Genomic DNA, 13,136 nt, shown 5'->3' on the forward strand with positions numbered 1-13,136 from the left:
ACACGACTCACAGTACACTCAAGAGCACTAAAAAGCGACAGCTAGTTATCTATTGACACGACTTTCAGTCATTCCGGTGCGTTTCGTCAACACCACGCCAATCACCGTCAAGGTCGTATCAAAACAAGGTGAAAACCAGAACTAATTTTTAAATAAGAATCGGTATCGTGGACTACAATCGATGGCTAAGACCAAAAAGTGGAGCCTAAAAACAAGCCAAACTACAGTTTGCATCTTGATTTCATTACTGAATGAATGAAGTGCTTGAGGGGAGTGCATTTTAAAAATGGTTTATCTCTAACATCGCTCGGCTGCTATCCGAGAAGGCCGGTAAAAGTTAATCGTAGATGGCACTCTCGGCGATGGTACTGCCTTTTGTACGGATTTTGACAATGCCTTAAAAACAATACATTAGTTGCCTTCCTCATTATAGCAATTTCATTTTTTTACGATAACTATTGAACTGTAGAATTTACTGACCCTTTCATGCACGTAAATGAAAAGTAATTAAGTTTGCTACAACTTTATTCATCGCAATATATCTCATAGCATGAGCGGTTGTGCTGATATTTGTCCTGAAATATAGGAAAAACTAAAAATTTCATTCCAAGGAAAAAAATACCCTTTTTTTAAAGTTCCATATCTCATGAACTATTTAACATGCGGCGCTGTAAATGGGCTTAAATTGTTCCAAATTTAATGTTCTTTTAACATTACATAGCAAGTTTTGACCAAAAACCCATAATTTTTTAATAAAAGTGAAAAAACTCCGAAGTTTTTGCAGTTTTTTGCAAATTACGCAGGGAGCACAACTTTTTTTTGCTTGCAAAACATAGTCTCACATTCCTCCTATGACTATAAACAATATACAAAAAATACAGAACTACATCACGCATTGTTTTTTTATTGTAAGATTTGACCGGTGTATATGTTTACCATACCATAATATTAGAATGCTGCAAGTGTATATTTGCAAGTGTAAATATGCTTAACAAATTATTTAAAAATATTAATCAATAATTATCATGATAGTATTAAGGTTCAGATCTATGTAACGGCTCATGCGAGTTAACATGTTTTGGTAATGTATTTAGGACGATCGACCACCTCGATGTAGACGAGTTGAATCTTAATACTATCACGATACGGGATACGGATTTAAAGGACATTGTTGCTTTAGCACGTGGCTAGGTATAATAGAGGTAGGTACGGGAGCTAAACCGCCCGTAGGTATAAAAGAAATAATGGTTTTTGTTAAAAGCTTAGGGTCTTAGGCGTAAAAATAAGGCATAGGTATATACTATAATAGTAGATGCAAATAATCCAATTAGCTCCAGGATGGTAGTGTAATATGTGGTTCGTATACTTCGTATGCGTGCATGTGCCTCCATCAATTGGTTGAACAAGACAGATTCGAACTGTCGACCTCCGTCTGTGGTGATGTGAAGAGCATCAAGCATGCCAAACCGAGAAATCTACCAAAACCAAACCAATCTACTAAAAGTTTGCAAAGCTCACCGTTTCTACTACTGTTTTAACATTGTTCTATTGATAAATTACTTGGCTATCGGCTACCATAGTATTTGCGGATTCCTGAATTCGACGCCACTTTTATTCTACACGTCGTGAAAAATATTGCGGCGTCGATTTTGGCGTCCTTTGTGTGACGTAACACAAAAAAAAAACACATACATTTTCTTCATTTTGTGTTACATTCTTTCATATTTTTGTGAATATTCCATTGTGTCACCTACACTTTTTTGCAATTCACTCGTTTACGGGTTTTACTAGTGCTGCACTCTGACAACAGAACATTGTATTCTCTATCGCCATAATTTGTGACGTTTTCAACCAAAAGGTTAACATTGTCGGTTGTCGACGAGGCTGATTTCAAATTGAAGCTTTATGGAAATAGCGCCTTATTGACAACAGATAATAAGAACCCATTTGGTTGAAAATGATACATTTGTCCCTATTAACATAATTTAGCCATAATTTCATGAAAGCATTTTTCAGCTTTAGATGTGCATATGCAGTCATGCACATCTAAAGCTGTAAAATACAGACTTATAATTCGAAATGTAATAAGTGACTTAGGAACATATTCCGATTGATCAAACTTTAATTATTCTATGTGCGGCAATTAGCACTGTACGTAAATACATACCTATTTCGAAAATTTAACCGGCCATATGTAAGTACTTACTGCAACTACAAAACGTTGTGCGAATAGTTAAGGTGGTTCGCTTTCCATACAAAAAACAATTGCGTTATATTAAGTAATTACACACTATTAGGTACTTATGTAATTGTTTTTTTTGTATGGAAAGCGAACCACCTTAATTGCCAACGAGAGGCGATAAATTGAAACACGATCTATAGGTCAGGAAATGAATGCTCAAAAAACGTTGTAGAGGGAAATGCTAGGAACACAGTTTTTGACTCCGTAACTTTGTTTGGACTATAACTAGTCTACCCCCCAGCACCGGGGCTACAGCCGGGGACTTTTGATATGTTCACCTCCTAACTAGTCCAAACAAAGTTACGTAGTCAAAAATTGTGTTCCTAGCATTTCCCTCCATAACTTCTTATTGCTTGGCCTACTAAGGGAGTTCTACTTTTCGAACATGTATGTTTGGGACTGCTTCTAACTCGACCTAGCAGAGATACTATTTTCTTGCGCATGATTGCCAGAAAACTTCTAGCTTCGCAAAACATGCCAGATGCACTACATCTACGAGGTAAGCCCAACAGCATTCTGAATGCATTGTTATACTGCACTTTTAATGCATCGTAGGCTCGCTTCGTATAGTTAACCCACAGGCCACTCGAGTAAAAGGAATGGCAATATGCTCTAAAGAGCGTTGTACCTTGACATTACTGATATTATTAACATAAAAGGTTTACATTTGCTCCATGTGAAGCTGTTGGAGGAAAGAAAATAATAAAACTCATGAACTTTCCTTTTCAATATTTTACTGACAGGTGAATAGGTTCTAAAAATGTAGTGCAATTTCCTTTACCTTCGTATTTTCACGGATACGTCCGAACGTCTCATATATGCTACTTGTATTTCAGTCAATACAAACAGTACTGAGGCGAGGTTGACTAAAGTAGCTTTTATACCTAACTATTCGTAACTTCCCCTGCAATTGGCGACTCACACGAAGACGTCAGTCGCCCGAGGCGCGCGACGCACGTCCGGCGCCGGCGACTCAGCAGAGACTCATTCTGGCTGCTTGTATCAGCTCCTGAAATTTGAGAATAATTATATTTAGAATATTTGTTTAAAATGATTTTATCAGTGCAACATGAACTTTAATTCACTTTCATAACTTTCCTGGCTTATTTTATATAGGCCCTACATACATAGATGTCGCTAGAAATAGGTACGTAACTTTTCTGAAAACCTAAATGTTAAATGTTTTAAAATTATGCCTGCTTATATGACCTTGTATTATCGTAGTTTATATAAACTGATATGTCGTTTTTACAAACACTCCCTCAGTGGACTTGTTGTACAAAGTAGCAACAAAGGTCTTTCAAATTCTGAAAGTGTAATTACGGGATTGTCCATATGAGTATGACACCAACGAAACGGCCAAGCCGTACTGTTTGACCAAGATGTTGGCTTTATACTGTTAGAGCTTATAAAGTTAGGAATGACAGAGTAAAAGTCTTGGTACCTACTACGGGATCTGATAACTTTTTTAGTGTAAAAGCTTTATGCAACTAGTCTTGGCAACACTTTACATTAAATGTTTTCGTGGGTTGTTCTAACCTCAAAAGTAGTAAGGTTGTCTGGAAGAGATCGCTTTTTAGCGATAAGACCGCCTGTTGTTTAATCTCTTCTTCCTGTATTATTTGTATTGTTTTCTGTAATGAGGTGTGCAATAAAGAGTATTTGAATTGTATTGTAGTATACTGTAATTGAGGTAATCTGAAAAAAAAACCGGCCAAGTGCGAGTCGGGCTCGCGTTCCAAGGGTTCCGTATATTACACAATTTTTAACAATCAGTGCCGGATTAAGATATTTTGATGCTTTAAGCATTTCTAGACCATGGTGCCCCCTCTCCCTAGGGTCATCAAGATTACATTGATTTTTTTTGGTAAATTGAGAGAAGTTCAATGCCGCATTACAGCTGAGAATGGAAATCAGTCACATCATTTTATCACGAAAATTGACAGTGCCGTTGCAGTAATGTTGCAACAGAGTACCTAATACTGCTGCAGTCGCCACCCGAATGTCACCTTTATCATATCTAAGAAAGTGATTGAAACGCGAGCGAAGCGAGCGCGAAAATTTTTCGATATAAAAACGCAATATGATAGACAGTTGTCAGTGCCGGATTTAGACATTTGCCGCCCGTAGGCTATGCAGATTTGCCGCCCCTATCCACCTCGCTTATAGCTTTTTAAAGTACTTTCCAATCAGACGCCGTTAATTATATAGTACAACACATCATAGCCATATCGAAATGCATATAAAGTGACGTCACTATTCTAGATACAGATTTATAAGGGCCGTTTTTGTCACTCAATGACGATGCGACCTCGTTATATTTGCCTGATCTGACCGGCGATCGATGGGTATCGCTGGGTTTTGGCCACCGAGTATCAAGATGAGGCATTGGCAGTCATGCTGGATATAACTAAGGCATTCGGTCGGGTCTGGCATAGAGGTCTGCTCGAGAGACTATGCTGGGATGGCTTGCTTTTTGTCCGGTAGAAGCAATTATGAGCCGTAGGAGACGGAAGCTGCTCCGATAGTGTGGACATTACCGCTGGCGTTCCGCTAGGTTCTGTGCTATCCCCAACAATTCAATACCACGAAAGACATAAGAATCGCCGACCATCCCAAACTCACAAGCTATAAGCACGTAGGTAGATATAAAAAATGTAAAATGGGGGATGGGTCACAAAGAATGTAGGTACCAAAATGAATACGCGAGCGAAGCAAGCGCGAAATTTTTTCGATGAAAATAATGCAATTTGATTAGAAAATAGTAATTTTTTTGGATTCCGTACTTCAAAAGGAAATAAAAGGAATCCATATAGGATAACTTCGCTGTCCGTCCGGCCGTCTGTCTGTTTCAATATATGGGTCTTGACATGACAGAGGGCGGCAAAATCTGCTTGTTATTTAAATTTTACAAAAAAATAAGGGAATACTTCTGGTCGACCCTTTCTGGAAAGCAAATAAAATACTTTTTTTTCACCCAAAATTGCCGCCCCCTAAATTCTGCCGCCCTAGGCTTCAGCCTACTCAGCCTAGTGGTAAATCCGGCACTGACAGTTGTACATTTTTACTTTTAGTATGGAAATCAGTCACATCATTTTATCACGGAAGTTTTAATCATTTTTTTATCATTTTATTTGCGATAAAAAAGGCTATATACAAGTTGTTTCCTTAAAATTATACATTTTTAAGTCCCATCTTTCTTAACTGACTATGCAGCATGCAAATTTTAGTGTAATATATACCTAACTTAACCTACTTAAACTAGTTTAATACAAATTAATTATCAACAACAATAGAAATAAAAATACACTGTCAATTATGAAATAATAATATATCATGTATCTATCTCAAACAAAACCACTTCAATTAACATAATTTATAAACTAGATTGTTGATTTACAAGGTATTCATTAATAGAATAAAATGTCGAAGACAGCAGCCATTGAAAAAGTGCTCTTTTAAATTTACTATTGGGCAATTCTCTTATGTTGTTGGGTAACTTATTAAATATATTGACACACATAGCATAACAATTTTTCTTAAAAGTGGCAGTTCTTTGCATTTTATTTATGACCAGCCTGTTAGTGTTCCTAGTATTTCTTAGGAATACTTCGTTGGCTGTTTTAAACAGGTCTATATTTAACTTAACTAAGTTGACAGTACTTTGCAACAGAGTAATGTTGCTGCAGTCGTCACCCGAATGTCACCTTTGTCATACCTTAGAAAGTTATTGAAAAGGCGAGCGAAGCGAGCGCGAAAATGTTTCGATATAAAAAACGCAATTTTACTTTTAGGCCGAACCAGGCCCGAATCCTGGCATTTTGGTGCTCCCCCCTGAACGTGGTGCCCTAAGCACGTGCTTGTTTTGCTTATTGGTTAATCCGGCACTGTTAACAATGTATTTTTTATGTGAAACGTGAGTGAAATCTAACACTTTAAACTCTCGCGTTTTGTACATATATTTAATTACACAAACGGGTCTACCGCGTTTGGACGCGCGTTTGGTTGGCGTTTGTGGGTTTGTTGGGACGTCAGTCTTTCCGTGACCACAGCTAGTGCAACTCAGCTGAAACGTCGGAATTAAAGGTAAGAACAATGAAATTATATCGCGGTAGACCCGTTTGTGTAATTAAATATGTGATTGAAATCTCTTTAAAAAATCCGTAGGGGTCGGATCTAAAACTGTAATTAAGTCCGACTCACGCTTGACTGTACATTTATAATAGGTTTTCCTGTCATCTATAGGTATAGACCTATTTTATGTATTTTTTTCAAAATTTTAGACTTAGTAGTTTCGGAGATATTGGGGGGGGGGGGGGCGGAATGGTCATTTTTTGCCTATTTTCTTGAATAACTTCTAAACTGTTTATTCGAAAATTATAAAAAAAATATATTTGAGATCCTTACAATAAGCTCTTTAATTTGATATGTAACATGATATAATTTGAATTATTTTTTTTAATTTTTTCATTTACCCCCCAAAAGTGGCCCCCATGTTTAAAATTAATTTGTTTACGTTACATGTCCATATTTGGGTCACAAACTTACATATGTGTACCAAATTTCAACTTGATTGGTCCAGTAGTTCCGGAGAAAATCGGCTGTGACAGACGGACAGACAGACAGACAGACAGACTGACAGACAGACGCACGAGTGATCCTATAAGGGTTCCGTTTTTTTCATTTTGAGGTACGGAACCCTAAAAAGGACTATAATTATTAAAATCATTTAAATTAATTAAGGTAAATGTGTGGAAGACTGTCAGGTAAGACGACAAGCTCTTTCAATCCTTCAACTCTTGCACTTGTGCATTCTCTACTTACAGAAGTTTTGTAGAGCAGAATAAGCGAATCCATGTAGATGTAGTGTAGGGACGCTCGGCAGGAAGCAGGTGGGCTGTCGATCACGTGTTGCGTTCATTCAGCCCAATTCCCTAGAGTTGGAGCTGCAGCTAGGTTACTGTCCCGGCGGCATTAAGTGCCACACCATTCTCCTCGAATCTTCTTGTTTTCCTGCAGAACAGAAGAACATCTTTAAGTTCGTTTTCTTTCAGTGTGTCTTTACCGAATGTATTATATCGCGGTGCCGCATACATGAATTACATGATAAGTTCGCCTTTGTACTAATGATGTGTGTTCTTTCATGTTTTATGTTTCTTTTTGTACAAGGACTATACCAAACAAATTTAAGAATATCCACAGATGGCTCAAAAACAAATGAAGGGACCGGATGTGGTGTCTTCTCGGAGGACCTGAACATATACATCCCAAAACCCCTGGGTTACACTGGGAACACAATACGGGATTCCAAGCTGAATGTGTAGGAATAATGGAAGCTTGCAAAGCGATAAAAAGACGAGAAGTAAAACAAGAAAATATACTAATACTGTCAGACAGTAAATCAGTACTGCAAGCACTAGGTAGCTACAAACTTACATCGGAACTCATACTTGAATGACATCGAGGCCTCACTGAAGTGAGCAAAGAAGGCAACAAAGTAACAGTATAATGGATAAAGGGGCATAGTGGATCAAGAGGAAACGATGCAGCGGATGAACTGGCCAGGAAAGGTTCAGAAACCAGCTTCACAATAAGTTGTTGTTGTTGTCCTAAGGCACCCCAGAGGTGCAAAGGGCCTTCACAAGCTCGCGCCACGCCTTCCTATCTTCAGCGACCACTCTGGCCTCGCTCCAGCTCAACCCGACCACTCGTAGTTCATTTGTGACGGACTGCTGCCAAGAGTGTCACAATAAGTACTGGACTAAAATGAACACCTGTAGGCAGACCAAAGAACAAAACTACAAGCTTACACCAAAATATTACTAAAAACACCCAGACACGTTTTACGATTACAGTGAGTTTTTTAATATTCCACTAGTAATTTAATAATTAATACAGGCGTGACATTTGTATAGTACCGATATAAATTACATTCTCATTGTTAATAATAATTTCGATATATTGCAAATTTTAACGATTAATTTTATTTATATAATTTGGATTATGTTTACAGGTATATGCACATAGAATACTAGACCAATACTAGTACTTATATGGAAAAAAAGACATGTAACAAATTGTTATCAATAAATTTTTCATTTCATTTCATTTCATTCATTTCATTTCATTTCACACCAACTACGCAAAATAGTAGGATTAATCACAGGTCATAACAGACTAATCCAGCGGTCGGCAACCTTTTAGCAGCCAAGGACCAAATAGTAGTTACCGAAGTTGATGCGGGCCGCACTTTGTTAATATTTATGACTTTATCAGACATTGTTGTTTGTCAATATTACATACAAAATAGCCTAGGAGGCACGCGGGGTGCAAGTGAGAGGTTCGCGGGCCGCTTGTTGCCGACCGCTGCACTAATCAAACACCTACATAATATGGGTAAAACAGACAGCCCCATGTGCAGAGTGTGCATGGAAGAAGAAGAAACAGTAAAGCATATTCTCCTACACTGTAGGTAGAAGGTAGAAGTATACAGGAACCAATACCTAGGGACTCCGTGCACATTGAAGGAGGCAGTTAGCGACCTGAAGACACTGCTAGGTGACATGGAGGAGCTGGGGCCACCCCATAAACACAATTTTTTTGCTCTTAAGTAGTAGTTTTTGATGGTGTTTGACCCATTGATCAGAGACCCAGTCTCAGTTTTTCTGATAAACAGCTGTCTTAATGGACTCACCAATATGTTTTGCAGAAACCTCCACCTTGTAGCATACACCTTGTTTTCTCAGTCAATCTCAATATAAATAAATATATTGGGACATTTTTACACAAACTGACCAAGTCCCACGGTAAGCTCAAGAAGGCTTGTGTTGTGGGCACCCAGACAACAATATAATTATTCAATATACAAATATCTGTCTCATCAAACAAATAAATTCCCTAACCAGGATTTGAACCCAGAACCATCAGCTTCACCGGCAGGGTCACTAGGCTAGGCACCCACTAGGCCAGACTGGTTGTCAAATATAACCAAGATATTCTTTTGAACAAACTGCCATGTCACTGCTGGTTTCAATCTGTGCCCTTCATAATCTACATACTTACTGCTGTCTGTCTCTCATGCAGTCTAAAAAAATTAAGTGTGGGGTACAAACTTTGTGTCGGTCGAAAGTCGAAACCCTCTTGCCTTATCTCCTGATCCACCTTTCAATACTGGTCATCACTCAAGTAATTTTCCAAATTTCTGGGAATACTTCTAGCTCGAGACAGAGGTTAAATATGTGCCATAGCGGCTCCGCCAGCACCATGCTGTACAGTCCATACGCACGAGGGAATACCATGCGGACACGAAGATTTTTTTAGCTTAAGTTGTTGAATTGCGGCACTTACCTCCAACTTCGGCTTCTCCATTAATTAATATTTTTTCAGTACCTCGTACCTCTACTGAGTCTACTGTTTCTTTTATTAGAATTCATTTTATTGTATTTGTAAACCAACAAGTGTCAATACAATACTGTCAATGTCACTGAAAGATGGCACTAGAAAAAACCGATTATTTTTAAATTGTCAAGAGCTAATGTCAGAACGTCCCTACTAATTTTGACAGCTCCCTTAAAAAAAAGAATCTCTCTGGTTTTTGGCTTCCTATTATTGGGTCGTACATTATTGGGTCGGGCTTTCTCGACCTGTACCAATAATGCGCAGCCCAATAATTGAAAGCCAAGGGACTCAAATTATTGGACGCGAATTATGGGGTCGTACATTATTGCCCTGTGAAAAGAGTGGCTTCGTATTATCGCCCCGGACCAATATTGCGCGGCCCGAGAATGCTCAACCCAGGAATGTACAGCCCAATAATACGCGTCCACCATGGACGCCTATTATTGGGCTGTACATTCTTGGGTTGAGCATTATTTGGTCGTACATTAGTGGCTCCCGTAAGGTTTACTTTTTAATTTGTTTTTTTTTAATTAATAAAATTTAGAAGTTTAGTTTTTCATACTTGTTAACCACATCGCAAGCTACTTTTATCTTTTTATAATATGATGGATATCTAGCTGTTTTAGACACATCTGGTTACATAATTTAAGAAGTTTCTCCACTCAGTTTTTGTTTTAGTGTAAAATTATTTTATATTAGTTTTCTTTTCCACCCAGTGTATAAATTTGTTATTAATTTTTAGGTCATATAATTTTTTTGAGTTTTAATGAAATTTCGAACCTATCGGCAAGTTATGTAATAGTAGAAAAAATATTGTGGACACCCTTAGGTTTTGTGATCTGTTGCAACTAGGTGTATCTGACAATATGTCATCCCCAACTACTTCAAATGTCTGTTGTCCCACTTTCTCTGTTGCACCTTTACCAACAAATTGGTTTATGTGTTCATACAGTCAATTAACGCTGTGATGTAGTGAAGTGTTATTGGTTAACTTTGACTGTTTGATGTCAATAAATCACCATCAGTTTTTTATCCAATTTTAGATACTTGAGTGTTCAATTACCAGATGGTGCGATGATCATTGATTAAATCATGACTTGATATCAACCGAGTTACAATATTTATGTGTATTTTATTGTAGCATGAGCAGGTTTCCGCAACTCAGCAGCTGGTGCTTATTTTGCATGAAGCATAATAATAATTGGAGTGTGTATGATAACTATTTATATTTCTTTGATATATAACATTATTATAATTTTTTTTGCCAAATTGTGATTTTCAGTGATTTCAGTCTTCATTTTAGCGAAACTGAAGAAATTTCTTTAAAAAAATCTCAACTTCATGATATTTCGATTAGTATTTCGTACATTAATTCTTCATTTGTTAGCGGGAACCATCTATTTTTAGACATGTACCTCCCTTGAGTATCTTGAATTTCAAGGATCCATCTTTTCCCTGTGATTTTTATCAATGTCAATCACACTCATTGGTATCAATGAATGATTTAATCAATGTCTAGCCATTATCTTATATTTCTGTGCGTCTAAACCATTATCCCTGTGTTTTGTGTGGCTCACCTTTCTTCCACGTAGGTCTAGCTCAAGTAGCTCTCAAGCCTTCCTTTACTGACTCAACTAGATATGATCCCTTAGTTTATACCTAAATAGAACTGTGGTGCTGACTGTGAAAAGTCAGTTTGCACAGAACCTATAGTGGAATAGCATTTAAATTAGCTTATTTCTGTAGGTTTATGACAAATTGGCTTTATTCTCAATGTATGTATTTATATGTTAATGTATCTATTTCAGATAGGACTTGTTGTCTCAGTAATGGAATGCTCACTGTTTACTGCAGCTTTCATCCTCTAGAATCTGTTGTAAATTTACTTTCTGTGTATTGAGAGTGGAAATTACTAATTATACATTTTCACTGTTAGTATAATATCTGTTAGATGTTCTTCACACATGTAATGTCTTGGATGATTGTATAGGTTGGTACTATTATAAAAATATTATAATGTACTTTGTGTGATGAAAATAAAATTAAAGTTTACCTTGATGTAATGTTTTGTATTTTGTTAGATGTCCTAAAAAAAGTAAAGTAAGTAAACATTTAGGTAGGTACCTTAAGTAAAATTTCATATAATGCCTTTATAAGGTTTTTGAATTATAAAATATCATCCCTTTGTTCAATTATGTTCTAAGCAATTATTTGTTACTAGTTTCTCTTACTTACAGATGAGTTCCACCCCACTGTGGTGCTATTTGGAACATACCTTTTAATCACTCTGGTAAGCCAGCTTTCTGAGTAAAAAAGGGCGGCAAATACGAAAAATTTAGGCGTGAGTTTTTTTCTCCCATACAAATATTGAATTTTGAGCCTTTTTCTACTGATAAGGTTGACTTGCTAGAGTATATTTGATGTACCTATAATGAGCTGTGGAATTGAGATTCAAGTAATCTTACCTGTAAAAAAAAATTCAAAGGTAATTTTAGTTTAGTATAATCAAACTATTGTGCTAAAATGGTTCCAAATATTCCCACGCGACGGTACCATCATTAACTGTTTTCGCTTCTTGAAATGTCAATCGTTGGCACTGGTAATAAGGGCGATTGTGCAATGGCAGTTACAGCGAAGATCCGCAGCCTGTACGACTGCCAACTGCGGCTGATGCACAACATACAGCCGCTGCCATCAGGAACGGACATCGCTAACACCGTCAAGTACTTCTCACAGACGCTTCTTAGTAAGTCCTTCTTCCTTCTTCCTCGCCTTATCCCGGCATTTCGCCACGGCTCATGAGAGCCTGGGGTCCGCTTGACAACTAATCCCATGATTTGACGTAGGCACTAGTTTTTACGGAAGCGACTGCCATCTGACCTTCCAACCCAGAGGGTAAAACTAGGCCTTATTGGAATTAGTCCGGTTTCCTCACGATGTTTTCCTTCACCGAAAAGCGACTGGTAAATATCAAATGATATTTCGTACATAAGTTCCGAAAAACTCATTGGTACGAGCCGGGGTTTGAACCCGCGACCTCCAGATTGCAAGTGGCACGCTCTCACCGTTAGGCCACCAGCGCTTCCAACGCTTCTGAGTAAGTAACCTAACAAAATAAACACGTTTCTGTAGTAGTAAAATTGGGTGCTGTGCGCCCGATGATCGGCCCCGTTGATGACTGTAGGTCCTCATTGTCAGAGCCGAAACGAAAATACATTGAAATGTGTAAGTACGTGGACATTTTCTCGAATCAAGCTTTGATGACAGTGGTGACGCTGACGTGCTTACTTGCTGAAGAGACCTTGCGTTAATACGAATAAACCCAGATTTTTTTGACGTGTCCAAAATGCGCTCGAGTATTTAGCAAGAAGATAGGGTACGTGAGCCACTTAAGGGCGCACCAGAGAGTGGATCAGCTACACTCTAATAACACGAGTTAAAAATTGCCTACTCCAGAGCATACCTACAGTCGCTGTGGCCGAAATCGGTCAGGAGA

General features: G+C 37.9%; 1 protein-coding gene and 1 long non-coding RNA gene across 4 annotated transcripts in view; one reads left to right on the forward strand and one right to left on the reverse strand.

Annotated features, from left to right (window-relative positions):
* The window catches only part of LOC134665188 (protein unc-79 homolog), an 83,210-nt gene that overhangs the window by 16,395 nt on the left and 53,679 nt on the right, over window positions 1-13,136 (forward strand). The window contains exon 2 of the mRNA XM_063522095.1: window positions 12,267-12,386. Coding sequence (XP_063378165.1) covers window positions 12,267-12,386 — 120 coding nt within the window. The remainder of the gene's footprint in view (window positions 1-12,266; window positions 12,387-13,136) is intronic.
* Window positions 1,785-10,099, reverse strand: LOC134666348 (uncharacterized). Of its 3 annotated transcripts, XR_010098492.1 has the most exons (4): window positions 9,590-10,099; window positions 7,067-7,255; window positions 3,782-3,876; window positions 1,785-3,251 (listed from the first exon to the last, which is right to left on the reverse strand). It is a non-coding gene; the product is annotated as an uncharacterized LOC134666348 (long non-coding RNA). The 3 variants fall into 3 exon arrangements; XR_010098485.1 differs by lacking the exon at window positions 3,782-3,876 and having other exon boundaries at window positions 9,590-10,079; XR_010098487.1 differs by lacking the exon at window positions 1,785-3,251 and having other exon boundaries at window positions 3,571-3,876; window positions 9,590-10,082.

Source organism: Cydia fagiglandana, chromosome 1, assembly GCF_963556715.1.
Source record: "Cydia fagiglandana chromosome 1, ilCydFagi1.1, whole genome shotgun sequence".
Classification (NCBI taxonomy): domain Eukaryota; kingdom Metazoa; phylum Arthropoda; class Insecta; order Lepidoptera; family Tortricidae; genus Cydia; species Cydia fagiglandana.